We start from the raw sequence: 14,851 nt of genomic DNA, 5'->3' as shown, positions 1-14,851 counted from the left end.
ATATGAAGGGATAAATGAAGATGGAACATTTTTTTTCTCTGGTTTGTTTGGCACTGGATCCCAAGAAAGTCTTGAGTGTCTCCCAAGGCACATTGCTATGGGCTGAGGGAACTCTGTGGAAAGCATCAGGGAGGCCTTACTGCATTTGGATTGCCTCTATCAGCCACGAGAAAACAGGAAAGGGAGTTTGGTGGGAACACAGTTTCACCATGGGGTAGCAATGTGGGTGCATTCTGGTGAAGACTTCTGGGCAGTGGGTTCTGCAGAAGCACTGCCTCCCCACCATCCTACCTCTTCCACATCTGCTTGGAGATCCTGGCCCACCCCACACCCTGCAGAAGGACCAGTGCCTCCATCTACAGAACCCTCCCACTGTCACCAGCAGCTGTGATACTGGTCCCTAAGTCTTCTCCTACTACTGTAAGGGACCTTGCAGAGGAAGATTTTGCTGCAAAGGGAGTCTAGCAGGAGAAAAACACAGCCTAAATTAAAGTGGATAGATCTGCTTCTTTCCTTCAGGGCCCCACTCAAGCTCTCAAATGACCATGGTGACTCTATTCCCAAAGTCATTCCTTCAGTCTCACACCTGGCCATCAGCTCAACTGCAGTGTGTCCTTGCTAGCACCCTCTGAATGTTGGATCCTGTCTCCACCACTACACCCAAAAGCATTTATCACAATCTGCCTGGACTCTGAGAAAGAAAAGATATGTTGGTCCAGGGGAAAAATCAGTATCTGATAGGGCTACCTTATTCTCCCTGCTGATTTTTATTGGACAAACAAGTGAAACAGAGCATTTTAATACAAAGATTTGTTTTCACTGATGACTAAAACAATCATTCTCACATGTACTCACATAAGTACTAACACTTCAAAGCAATTAAGCTGCTCACTGAACAGAAAAATGATTCTGTAATGTTTTTAGCAATTAAAGTATGATTGGAAGAGTGATGCCAAAACATAATGATTAGGTTTCATCATTTGAAGAAAGGTTTAAAGAAGGTGCAACTTGTTCTTTTAATGATCCTTTATTAATATTTATCTAACTGTACAATCCCTCTATTTGTTAAATGCAGTGAATATTTTATCACTAGTTCATTATAAAAAAATTTGCATTAGTGTCATCATTTTGTTTTTCATGTTTTACAAGGGTTGCAACTGACAGCAGCAAAAGTGTGACACACATTCACATTCCTCACTCACACCTCCTGAACTGAGCATTTACATTTCATACGGGGATATTAAACTAAACCACCTATATGACGTTACTGAGTTAGAGATTTGATGCTTTAAATCAAGGGACAAAGTGCAAGGTGTACCTCAAATGAGCACAGCTGTGAAGTCAATGTGATAGCTAATACAAATTCAATGTTCCTTGGTAAGCCCTGCTTGTTCCTTGTGGTTTTCCACTGATGATGAAGAATGCTGTGTGAAAGCCAACAAAGTGCATGTCCCCACAGTACCTTACAAATATAAATTACAGTTTTTTGCACTCAGTGTGAGTGCCTGCTTAAGAGAAAATGAGTTAAACATAGCAAATCTTGAGTTAGACATAACAAATAAGCAGAATGACAATTTGCATTACTGTTTTCTGTATTACATTATTATTTTTCTCATTTTGCGTAAATATCTAGCTCAGTAATGGCTAACTAAGTTTTGGCTATTTTGTTGTGGGTTTTTTACATTTTTTAAAATGCTTGCTCTGCAGACAGATTCCATTTTTCATCTCTTTGGCTGTCCAGAAAGTGCATTTCATAATCAAAAGAAATTATTAGAGATTAAATAGAGTATGCTGTCCTTGAGGATATAAGAGCAGCATCTGTAGATCTGGATTCAGAATTCTCAGTTGTGGGGATAACAGTATTAGCAGTGAAAATCAGATGTAATGAAAGCGTTGTGGTACAACTGCAGTTTGAGGTAGCACAAGCATGAGGGCCAGTGTTGGGAGTGAAAGGACAGTGTACCTGCTGCATTTAAATGGGGCTTGTTGTTGTTTTGCAGAAAGTGATGCATGGCAATCACATAACCTACTGTCAAAGCATAGTCAGACACCAGCAGAAACCTAGAAAAGTGTCAAGCATCAAGTCTCCATATCAAGAGGAGCCTGCAAGAGCTGTAAATGTGCAATTTTACCAAGCAGTGGTCCACAGTAGGTTCAGATGCCTCCACTGGTTATTAAACTGAGAATTCCATTCCTGAGAATGGGTTTGTCTGGCAAGGAAAAAGAGACAGGAGAGTAAGAGGAAGGATACTTGAGGCTTTGGGCTTCAAGTTCATGTGTATATGTGAAATATCATCTATCCATCCTCTTTTTAGCTGCATTTTCTGAGAGTTTCTAAGGTTAATGTTATCATAAAAGCCATTCAGAGCAAAGGATTTTTTAAATACAGATGCATTTTGTCAGATGAATATCCTTCATATAGTTTGGATGCTGTTATTGGTTATAATTATTGTGGGGTAAACCATATGGTGAAGTCTGTAACAATTACATTCTGTGGGACTTTTCTTTGAACATTTTCTTAACATACTACAAGGTAAGGTGTTAATCCCATACAGCTTTTGTGTCATTTAGTCATAGCAGGTTCCTAATACTCCTTCCCAAAAACATAAGCTGAATTTACACTCTCATATAGTAAGATTTATTCCTGTTCATTTAGGTCTGGAAGATAAGCATGATAAAGTCTAGGATGCTCTTCCCAAGAAGTGAAGGAAACTAGGTATTTATTGGGATGAAGGAACATATCTCTATTCTTTTCCTTTTTTTAGAACTGTAAGGAAATACAAATAATTCAGAGCAGGAAAGAGGCTGAGCTCTGTTTTGATCCAGCTAGCAGAGAACAAAACCCATCTCCTGCAGACAAATAAAGCCCATCTGAACAAGTTTAGAAAAGTCAGTAGCTCTCCTACCACAGAAGTGTTGTCACCATCACAGCTTCAATGTCCTTAGGGAGGCCTGGGAAACAGGGATGGCAAATCCCATTCTAGAAGGATGGTAACTCCAAGACTCTACCATATATTGGACTTTTCATAAAAGGCTTTTGGAAGCAATACAGAGTGCAAGATATTCATACTCTGTCATGCCTCATGACTACAAAGCACAGAGCTTGGAGGAACTGGCCCCCTGGCAGATGATCTGATGGCCAGGCTCTCCCACAAGAAAATGTTCTTTACATTGCAGAGCATTCTGAATGATCTATAGATGTAAAGGCAGAAATTAGCTAGGCTTTGAGGGGAGGTAAGTTATAAAATAACTAAACTTCTAGAAAGCAAGATAGAAAACTCTACATATTTACTGACTTGTATGTGATTTACGCCATCATCTGTAATTATTATAGTGTAGGGTCCATAAAGTAGAACTGCACTTTCAATTAGAGAGGTTTTTTAATATTTAATGTTGGCTTTCCAAGGCTATATACAGTGTAATAGTCTATAGTTAAAATTAATTTAATCTAGTAGAATTTGAATTTGGCAAAAATGCCAGAAGGATTATACTACAATTACAGTAACAGTAACAATAGCATTTTTGGAAGACTGAAATACAGTGTTATGCCTAAGAGTGCTTCCAATACCTCAAGCTCAAAAAGCCATCCAGAGAGTGAAAAAAGCAGCAGAAATTATTTCAGATAGAAAATGAACCAATAAATATTCCATAAACTCTCTCTATCTTTTTTTCAGAGATTATGATGGCAATTAGGACAGTATATAGAATTTTCTCTGATATTGTCTACGGATGCCAACTCTATATGCTCAGTTGAGTTATTCAATTCTTAAAATGCATTATGTTCAAATCACACCATCTAAAGTGGTTTTCTGTTAGAACTACATCAAATGAAAGCCTTATTGCTGACTTAAATGTAATTCAGTTCATCCTTGTTGTGTCAGGAGATATTTTTATATATAAGGGGAAAGAAATGAAAAAATTTTAAAAAACCCACTAGTCATCATGAGAGTTTTTTAATATCATCAGCACTGCCATAAAGGCAGATGATAAACTGCATACTGCTCAGAAGAAAGAAATAGAATGAAATTAGCATTGAATTACTCTAGATTAATCATAGCCCTGTATTCCTGTCATTCCAGGGAAAATAAAAGCTTGGCTCTTTCAGATGTTATTGTTTCCTCTCAGATTTTACCACTATTTGTAGTGAGAGGGAAGTACTGAAGGAGGAACACAGGAATATTTTGGACTGGTGAGGCTGCTACATTTTTATCACTGTTTCTACCCAACAGCAAAGCTGCATTGATGACTTGGATCCAGATGGTTAGCAATGTTAATGTTTCACACTAGTAACCTAATGAAGCTCTTTAGGGCTGGTGACAGGTAAATGCTTGAAAGGTTTATGGCAAGGGAAAAAAATCTTCAATAAATAACTTGAAAATCTGCCTCTTATTGCTTTCATAATTATTGCTTTTTATAATGGCATAATGGAACAGCAAAGCATAGTTGAAAAAGAGGTGAGAGAAGAAGAACTCTCTTTGGAGCTAATGGGATGTACAGCGGGATTTTTTTTTACTTCTTCAAAGATGAATAGCTAGTGAAAAACCATTAAGCCTTTCTCAGACTTAAGGGGAGAATTTAAAGGTCTTTTTTATTATAGCTAGTCTCTGTAGGGATCAGACCTAAAACAGGAGAGATGAAGATTCTTCTCTGTGTAAGTAGAGAATAATAGATTCAGGATGATTTAACTGAAAGAAGAAAGTTCTGGGATCTCTCACATGAGCTTTTCTCCCTAATCCTGGTTACCTGTGAAGACCACAACCAGAGACCTGATGCTCTCTTTGCAATGAGGGGAAAATCTGATGCCTGACTTCTTCAAAGGTCAGGAGCCCAGTCTTGGAGTGACTCGGATGTTTCTGGAAAACCAGGTTTTCAGTAAATGGAAATTTTACCAATTTTTTTTCTTTTTTCTCTTTTATTTTCATTGAAGGAGGTGGAAATTGTCTGAAAAGAACATCTGGAAAATTTTCAGCCTTTGATCAGAAATGCACCAGGTTTTGTCAGATGTTTCTTTTCCAGTTATAAAAGAAGATAGACTCCACCTCCCCAAAAAAGAAGCGCAGAAAAGATTGGCTAAAAAACATTTTTCCTGTCAAATATTAAAAAAAAAGGGTTGAAAATTTCACTTTAAAAAAAAGAAGCCATCTACTTCTGTTGAGATTTTCTGCTGTCGTTTTCCCAAACAGATGTGACTGGGAAAGTGTTGCCAGTTTCTCTGTGGGTAGGTGGAGCTGGTATGCCTTATGCTGCCCTGCAGCATCACTCAATGCCTACTTGAAGCTGGTAGCATTAATGGGTCACATAGCAGGACTCAGATATTTAGACGCACCCTGTCCCCAGCCTCTGCTGGAAGAATGAACCTCAGAAGTGTTGCTAACACTGGATTTTTGCATCTTCACCGTGTGGCTGATAAAGCAACAAAGGACATCAAAAGATATACAGTTATATCCTATGGCAGGTACACAAAAACATTAGCAAAACAGGCAATAGTAAAAGGGAAGCAAAAAAAAGGATTGATGGATTGAGGAAAAATCCATCAATCTGGTAACTATAGGCATTGCTGAAAGCACACAGCCAATGGAAATGGAGTAAGGTGTATAAATAGTGTGATGGGACTGAAGCAAAGAATTCCACATGCAATTTATTTAGATTGAATGCTATTATGCAAATAAAGCATTTCATTGCAAAGCAGCCAAGACATGTTATTCTATTTCCTGCCACTAAAATAGAAATTATTCAGCAGTTGTTTGCATAGCATTATTGAGGGGAGGTATACTTCAGCTTCAACAGCTCTTGCTTGATTTTGTCTTATAAATTGGGCTGTACAGTCAATTCAAGACTGTTGCACAGTCCTGATGTCCACTGCTGCAGGAACACTATTCTTTCTTATAACCTTTGCTGGTATAAGGTGGGAAAACATTACAGACATTAATATTTGGTTGATTTGTCAAGTCATAATCCTCTTGGCTCTTTTCCCCAGCTGTCTTGGTCTCTTTTTGAGGTTCTAATGGAAGAAATTCTATGCTTTCGTACTAAAGCCAAAATTTCATTTCTCAGTTTCTACAGATCAAGTGATGAGATGTCATGTTTGAACCCCCTGAAGGCTAAGAAGAGAAACTCTGACTTCCCCACAGAAAATTGTGAACTGCAGTTTCTTACTGGCTGACAACACCTTTGATTCAATTTGTATGAAACTCAATTTACTTATTAAAATGGACATTATTGTTCAAATATTAGAAACTCCATTTCTTATATGTTCTAAGCTGTACAATTGTCAGATTTTTATGGTTTAGATTGTAAATGTGGTTTTTCTCTGGCTAATTATTGGTATTATTTTTTTAATTTTGATGTCTTAAAGGCCAATGTACTGTATCATAATAATATGAAGGACGTATTTAACAGGTGTGGAAAACACTGTATACAAATGTATATTTCTAAAAGCTATTTTTATGATTAGCACGTTTTACTGTTTTACCATATTTAGAGTCAGGTGATACTGCACTTCTTTGTTTACCGCTTAATTCAAACAAGACCATTTTGATCAGTGCCACAATTAACTACATTATATGGTATTTCCCATTATTTTATTCATTTTATTTGTCATTGGAAATAATTACATTTGGTATTAGATTAAATAGTGAAATGCTAAAAAGTGAAAATGTCAAAACAAGAGAACAATCCTTGATAAACTGTAAATTGCATCCTCCTGTAAATCCCTTTCTTCAGATAAGCCCTCTCTGTGATGCCATCCATCAGACAGTTGTTACAGCTGCTCTTGCAGATCTCTAAAGGCAGTTTGTTGCTACCATATGGAAAGTCAGTCAGCCTCCTGTCTAGCCAGGAGAATTACTTATAGCCTGCCAATATCTGAGTTAGCCTACTTACTACTCTTTGGGTTATTTTCTGGCAGCAGTCTTTCCACTTACAGATGCCTAAGGCCCTCCTAAAAGCCTGAAGTTGGAATAATTAATTATTACAGATGTTGTAGGGGGATTATCAGTATAGAATTTCTTAATAAATCATATTTCCTTTCAAACAGAATGGATGCATTATTTCTCTTGTGTTACTGAGACATTAAAGGTATCAAAGCATATGGGCACAAGGACTTCTTCCCCTACAAAAGTACCAGCTCGTTTACCATCCCAAAGTCAGACCTCTTTAGCATTGCAGATGACATGAAACAGGGAATATGTATTCATTCATCTACATCTTTATGCTAGTGGTACTCATACAGAAAGAGACATATCTTTAAAGCGATTGCTGGGTAAATAAATTATTTATTAGCTACAGCCTCCCAAGAGGGAGAGGCATTAATTTAGGAAGTATCTTACACAGTCAAATGGAGCACAGACCCAGCTGTGTGCCAGTCTGCAGCACTGAGCCCTGACCACTGACCGGGGCACTCGCTATTTCAGATCATCCAACACTACAAACATGAACTCTTGCCCTGACCTTTCAAATGTTCTCTGTAGGCTGAAAACAAGAGAAAACAAAACATACCAGAGATTCTTGTTAAAAGATCTAACTTTAAATTTCTGTTTTAAAAAGCAGTTTCTGAGATGACAGGTTCAACCCTCAAGTAGTGCGGGTGTAAGTGGCTAGATGCTCAAGGTCTCTGGTCAGGTTTTTAGCATGGGGACCATCATGAAAGAAGGACTGATATTCTTCAAAAATTTGGAAGAAAAACATACATTTGAATTCAATTATCTATTACTGAGTGAGAATTTTTTCACTAGGCAGCTATGTGACATTGTACTCTCAGTTACATTTATGTATCTTATATTTAGCTTGTCTATTGTGTCTGGAGTTACATGGATTACATAAGTGCTGAGTAGTACCTAGCTCCTTAAATAAGGAAAGATTAGTATAGAGTTACACCTGAGCATAAAGAGTTGCAGCTTCAGAATTTATCAGGGCTGACTCTCTGAGAAAAGTGCAGAAAAAAAATAATTACTCCTGTGTAAGTGAAATGTTAGGTCAAGTCAGAGGGTGAAATACTTCACTTTCTATCTCTTAATACAGGTTATGAACATTTTTAACTGTAAAAATGCAAAAAGAATTGCCATTTTGAGAGTTCCATCTTTAGCTGACAGTTAAAAAAAAAAGAACTCCAAACCTCAGCAGCTCAAGGGGCATTTGTCCCATTTAAACCACATAAACTGTTGGCTGGCTTAAAAGATGCAGAATATCATCCAAGGAGATCAGTTCTTATATTGGTGTTAATAAACTAGATATGAGGAACATCTAGGTATATTGTCTCTTCACCACCTCCATTCCAACTGAACTAACACTCACAGAATGCACTCTGAGATTTTTACACATCCTTCACAATCATTACCCCTAGATTATAAACTCAGAGAGATGATTGCATATTCATAATGTTGACACCATTTCACACCACGGCTTAACTCTTGAATATGTTTTGAACACAAAAGTCACCTCTGGTAACACCATGAGGCTCTATTTCATTTGCAAGCCAGAAGATTGTTACCCAGTGCAGTCTATAACTAGCAAGGTTTCTCAATGGCATGTTTGCTTAAAATCACTCCAGAGGATGCTGGTGGCTTCGACAGAGCTTAATTGTTCTCTGCTGTCCATGTATGCAGTATGCTCGGTGTTGTTTGCCATCACCTGTTACTTGTTTGACATAAGTTTTGTCAATTGTGGGATTTTCAACATGGCTCATCCCTTGTAATACAGAAGAATAGGAAACATAAAAGATCTTATCAATCAGTTTGGACAGTCAACAGTCATAAAATCCTTTACAGACAGTCCTGAATCAAACCAATTCATTTTCTACACAGATCTATATGTGTTTATTTCAGATATTTGTTTCAAACATGGGCAGCTGCATGAATGGAAAATATTTACTAAAAAGCTTTAAAGTTTGGATCAAGAAAAGATATTTTTACTTTTGTAAAGTCTTGTATTACATATTGTTACAGGTCCTATTAGTTTTCTCTGTAGATCCATTTTTAGTTCTGAAAAATCACTGTACTTAAACTATATAGGTAACTATAATCTTATTAACAGTCCTATTTTTAATTGGTGCCACTTCAATTTGGAATTGCAACATTCAGTTTGCCCACTAGAGCAGATTGATGGCTCATTACAGTTTTCTTTAAAATGTTGTAACATAATTTTTACATGTCTGTAAATAAATATTTTCTCTGATTTATGCACTAATTCAGTTTTGCAATTTCTTCTCTTAAAATGTGACTCTAAGACACTTTCCAGGAAAAATGTACTTCTCACGCAAAAATGGCATTTAAAGCTCTGTAGTTTAATCATCCTTCAGAACCTTTCAAAGGAGACCAAACAGAAGCAAGCATTTATAATATTAAGTACTAAACTTTAGTAAAATGGATAAAAATGTTAAATCTGCTATCATGTTAATAGTTTGAGAAATTTAAGCACCAGTACTTCATTAAAAAATGACTGAAAAGAAATGCGACCAGCTTCCTGAAAACAGAGAATTCTTCAGTGGAGTGAGAAAGAGGGAGGCACAATGAGGATATTTAACTGAATTTAAGAAATGCATTTCTTAATCTTGGAAGCTTATAAATTTCATGTATCACAAAAGAAGTATGAACATAATTTATGAAAAACCATGCCAAAAATAGTTATCATTTTCTGCTCAGTGTCCAAATTCATTTTCCATTCACAGTTCTCTATTCCATTCACAAGGTGTTGCTATGCAGGCAAGCCAATGAAAATTGGTCCACAAAGTCTATAAGAATTATTTAAAATTATATTGGTATTGTTGGGAAGCAAGACTATTTTGAAATATAAGGTAAAACCAGCACAACTTGACAAGTTAGTGCTGTAGCTCTGAGCATGTCTCAGCAATGAAATGTTCTGGCCATGAGAGTGAAAGAGAAAGAGAAAATAAAGACACTTGTGTTACAACTCTATGTTTATAGTCCATGCTCTTACAAAAATCAGCTCTGGAAAACTGGTAAGAAAATCCTCTGAGTGACTGCTTAGAAAAAACCCAGAGTGCTACAGGGAATACATCATTGTTGGGTTTGGGATGGTGGAATAATAACTCGTTTGAGACAAAAAGTGCTTGGAGTTTTGTGGCTGCTATAATAAGTACTTTTTTTCCAGATTAACCCCTTAAAGAAAGATTGTTTTTCTACGTTTGTGCAAACAGAATTAATCTGCAAGTATCGCAGTTTATTTTAACAGAAAACTAGTTTGCAGAGCATCCATCCCATATAAATCCCACTAACCAAGCAAAAGTGTTTCTAAAGGTTACATTTAAATCTTTCTGATACTGTCCTGGCTACATTCCTTAGCAGCACAGGGTAATGAAGAAAAAACTTTGCATAACCACTCTACTGGTGTATTACTATGTGTGAATATATCCATGGTATGTAGCTGTGCATATGTGGAAAAATATCCTTCCATTGCTTTGTGCTTTAAATAATTAGAACTAGAGACAACCAAAATTGTGTAAAATAAGAATCAAACTCTTCCCTGTTGATAGTCATTAAATGAGTACCTTCAGTGTCTATTCCAACTGGATTCTTAAGCAGAAACTGTGGTCAGTGTTCATTCTATGAATAGTTACAACAGCATTTAACAAATTATTTAAAGAAAGAAAAAATTATATTGCTGCTGATAGTATTGCTGCTGCAGCAGGACAGTGGAAAATGGTGGAAGGACAGAGGATATACAGCACAGGAGGGCTGCAGCTTGAATCTACTGCTGAGATCTGAATGAGCATTGAAAGGATTTTATCTCAGAAGACTGAAGAAATTATTGAAAGGGGATGTTTTGCACTTGTAATCATTTCACATTTGAAGAAACCTCTCCTATATGCTTATGTAATTTCATATGTCTGTCAGCATACAATGATTTTGATGATTCTTTCAAGGGGCAAGCCTCATAATCTGCACGTGATTTTGGTCAAATGTAGTGAGAACTCAACACTAAGCAATAAGTAGTCCATCACATTAAGCATTTACCCTTTCTTCAGAATTTGGCCTTGGTGTTTAATCCACAAGGCAAGGGAGGGATTCCACATATATCTGTTTACTTGAGTGGTCACATTAATTGTAAATCTATGCTTCCATTGACAGAAAAACTAGATTATAGAACCATAAAATGGTTTTGGTTGGAAGGGATCTTAATGATCACCCAGTTCCAAGCTCCCTGCCCTGGGCAGACTTTTCATGAGACCATCCAATCTGACCTCAAACACTTTCAGGGATGAGACATCCACAACTTTTCTGTGAAACCTGTCCCAGTGTCTCACCATATTCACATTAAAGAACTTCTTCCTAATATCTGGATTCTTTTTTATTTACTTTTCTTTTTTTCCCAGTGTTTTACATTCTAGTCTCCATCAGTAATCTACATTGAAAAAGAGGACACGTTTTTATGTAATATGTGATATCAAGTGAATCAACATAATTTCTTAGTTCTATACAAGACAACTTTCAGTGATACAGGAGTTTTACCATGTTTGTGATGACATGTTGCATTACCTGTAATCAAAGTACCAGTGTATGAAATCGTGTTTTGCAGATCTATTCACTGAGCACTATTATTTAAGGCAGCAGGCTTCAGAAAGTTTATCAGGTCCTACCTCAGAAACATAAATACATTTTTTGACACCAAGCTATAAAAAAATCAATTGTAGTGATTTCAAGGATGAATGACCTTTGAAATTTGGATACTTCTGCAATTACATGAGGATAATTTGTAAGTGAATTTTAAGTTCTGAGTTATTTCTTTTGTAAGCTAACAAGATGGGGAAACAGTAATCCAGGAGTGCTGCCAACTTACATGGGTCTCATTCTGGTCAATTTGTTACATACTGGATTTGGGTGATTCAAGTCATGTCACAAGATAATGTGATAGAAGCAATTAATAACAGCAACAAGAAAAAAGGCAAAAAATCCGTGCCCATGGAATTGCATATGGGCATCAAAGGAGATAAATGCTGAATTTTCTATCAGATGTAAAATTTATGCTCAAGAGAAGGTTTGTGAAACTCCATGCAGTGCAGAGCTACAAAGAGAACACATCTGCTGCTCCTGCTTACTCAAAGGAATGAATAATCCAAGCAGATGTCAGATTCCAACAGCTTCCTCAGATACCATTTTTCAAAGATGTCTTTTCAGGGACAAGTTCAAACTCTTCTCCCAACACCTTAGCCCCCCCTTTTGTGGGTGGTTTGTCTCATATGTTAAACTATGAGGTTTTTTCAGAGAGGACAACAGCAGTTAAGTGGTCTCCTCCCAGGAATGAGGAGCATGACCAAATGGGTATGTGCACACCTACAGACACACAACCCATGGACCTGCAGAGGGAGGAGATCCCATCTCCATGTTCAGGGCTAACTCCTTGAGGGCTGAAGTTGCAAAAGGCTGAGGACTAAAGCTCTCAGAGAGTTTACAAGCTCCTCTTTAAATATGGTTTTAGAGACTGTTTTCATCTGCAAACCTCAAGTAGTCACAGAAGAAGAAGTTTGAATCATTTCTTAGCTACAGAGAAGGGATGTAGGATGTGAAGAGGCCTTTCAGCTGTCTCACAGACTTCTCCTGTTGGTAACAGCAAGAAGCTGAGAGGACTATGTAGGACCCTGGCCTAGTAAAATCATTACAAATTGAAAGACATTGGTGTTACAGTCTATCATATATTTGTGTTTCCTTATGGACAAAATTCTTAAACTAAATCTTTCACATCAAGCTGGGTATAAATCTTCACTGCTGTGAATAATAGTAATGTAGCATAGTAATGGAGTTTAAATCATAAATCACATTTTCCTTTCCAGCAAATTCCCCAGTAGGGGAGGTTCTAAGTTGACCTTGTTAACCAGGTTTTGGAGCAAATAGTGTGCAAAAGCAAAATTATTTAATCTCTTCAAGCTAAGATGGTGCCTTCAGCAAAGGTAATCAGATTTCAGTGGTCTCCATAGCAATGCAGGTGAAAATTTAGAAAAAGCATTCAGCAGCAAATACAGAAATGCATAAAAATAAGAATGTGCCCCACTGAGGATTGGTTTTCAGGGATGCTGAGAAAGTTATGCTCACATTTGCAATTGAAAAGTATAGGGTTTACTTACCACGAATCACTATAATTGAGCGAGAATCATGCTACTGTAGCATGTTGCCTCTCAGGAAAAATATTTCTACTTCCATATTCTTTGCAGATATTTTTGGTTTAAAAGAAAAAAATTACTGAACTATGAATTTTATTGTATTTTCTCTTTTAATTTAGACAACATTGTATGCTTTAATGCATAAAAATCTCCAAATCACCTGGCTGAAAGACTAAGCGCATTTACACAGAATACCAGAGAGTATGAGGGAGACACATAAACTGGTAAAGATCTGAGCCAATGAATCTAAAACTGAAGCCTGTAGAACCACAGAATCAACAAGGTTGGAAAGACCATCTGTCCAATGTCAACACAGCACCATCATATCTACTCCCATATTCCCAAGTGCCACATCCAGGTGCCTCTTGAACACTTTCAGAGATGAGGCCCACCATCTCCCTCGGCAACTTATTGCAATGCCTGATCACTCCTCCAGTGATTTATTTTTCTGATATCTAATCTAATCTGAACCTCCCCTGGTGCACTTTAAGGCTATTTCTTCAATAGGGCAGAACAGTCCAACCCCTATCTCATTACCATCTCCTTTCAGGTGGCTGTAGAGAGCAATGAGGTGCCACCCTGAGTCTCCTCTTCTTCAGACTAAACAACCCCAGTTCCCTCAGTTACTCCTTATAGAACCTTTCACCAACTCTGTTGCCCTTCTCTGGGCAAGCTCCAGCACCTCAATGTCCTTTTGGAAGTTATGTGCCCAGAACAGCACTTGATATCTGATTTCACCAGTGGCAAATGCAGCAGGATAATCCCTAGTCCTACTGACCACTACTGCTGATCCAGGCCAGGATGCCATTGGCCTTTTTGGCCACCTGGGCACACCCTGGCTCATGTTCAGCTGCTGTTACCAGCACTCCCAGGTCCTTTTCTGCTGAGCAGCTTTCCAGCTACTCTTCCTCCTTCCTGTGACAGTGCAGGGAGCTGTTGTGGCCCAAGGGCAGGACCTGGCACTTTGCGTTACTGAACCTCATGCCATTGTCCTCAGAACATTGATCCAGTTTCTAAAAATCTCTCTGTAAGAGCCTTCCTGCCCTCCAGCAGATCATCACTCCCACCAAGCTTAGTGTTGGCCTACATGAGCACAGGTGCTGCCAGTTCAGGTTTTTCAGTCTATCCACAATTCCGAGTGGGGCCAAGACTTTCTGTGCACCTACTGGTGCAGATGGACCTCAGCTGCACAAAACACAGCTGGACAGGAGGATCTCCAGGGGTCCCTTCCTATCTTAGAAACTCTGTGATGCTGTGATCCCATGTTATCATAAGGTGACATACATAAAGTCCAAATTTAAAAAATGCTGAAGGTGCATAAGGAGCCTACCAGAATCAGCATGTAACACTCATCCTATGTATATTCTCCATCACAAGGATCTCTTGTCTATATTTAAAACATTCTTATCATGATCACTTTTTGAAGCAGGAACCTTTTATCCCACTAGAGTCTTGCAGTTGCTGAAGTCATGCTCAGCTTGCTTTCTCTCATCCCATTCAGGATGAACATTCATTCATAGCCATTGAGCACAGTTCACACAAAGAGGAACAGTTTCAGCTGGAAAGCAGAAGAAAGGGCTAGCTCAGAGAATTCTGCAGCCCTGCACAGTCTGTAGTTAGAGACTCAAGGTCTCTGAGGCAGTGAGGGGAGCTGGTCCTGTCTATTCCATCTCTGAACTATCTGTGCTGTGTAATGAGCTGCTGGATAAAGAGCTACAAGGGTGTGACTGGGTAAGCACT

At 37.9% G+C, this 14,851-nt stretch overlaps 1 protein-coding gene across 3 annotated transcripts in view; it reads left to right on the top strand.

Annotated features, from left to right (window-relative positions):
* RALYL (RALY RNA binding protein like) overlaps window positions 1-9,137 on the top strand; it is a 376,210-nt gene extending 367,073 nt beyond the window's left edge. For all 3 annotated transcript variants that reach the window (XM_063391843.1, XM_063391841.1, XM_063391836.1), the window contains one exon: window positions 6,055-9,137. In XM_063391843.1, coding sequence (XP_063247913.1) covers window positions 6,055-6,089 — 35 coding nt within the window. In that variant the 3' untranslated portion in view covers window positions 6,090-9,137. The remainder of the gene's footprint in view (window positions 1-6,054) is intronic.
* The last annotated feature ends 5,714 nt before the right edge of the window (window positions 9,138-14,851 follow it).

This window comes from Prinia subflava, chromosome 1 (assembly GCF_021018805.1).
Source record: "Prinia subflava isolate CZ2003 ecotype Zambia chromosome 1, Cam_Psub_1.2, whole genome shotgun sequence".
Lineage (NCBI taxonomy): Eukaryota > Metazoa > Chordata > Aves > Passeriformes > Cisticolidae > Prinia > Prinia subflava.
This window is presented reverse-complemented; position numbering and strand designations above follow the sequence as displayed.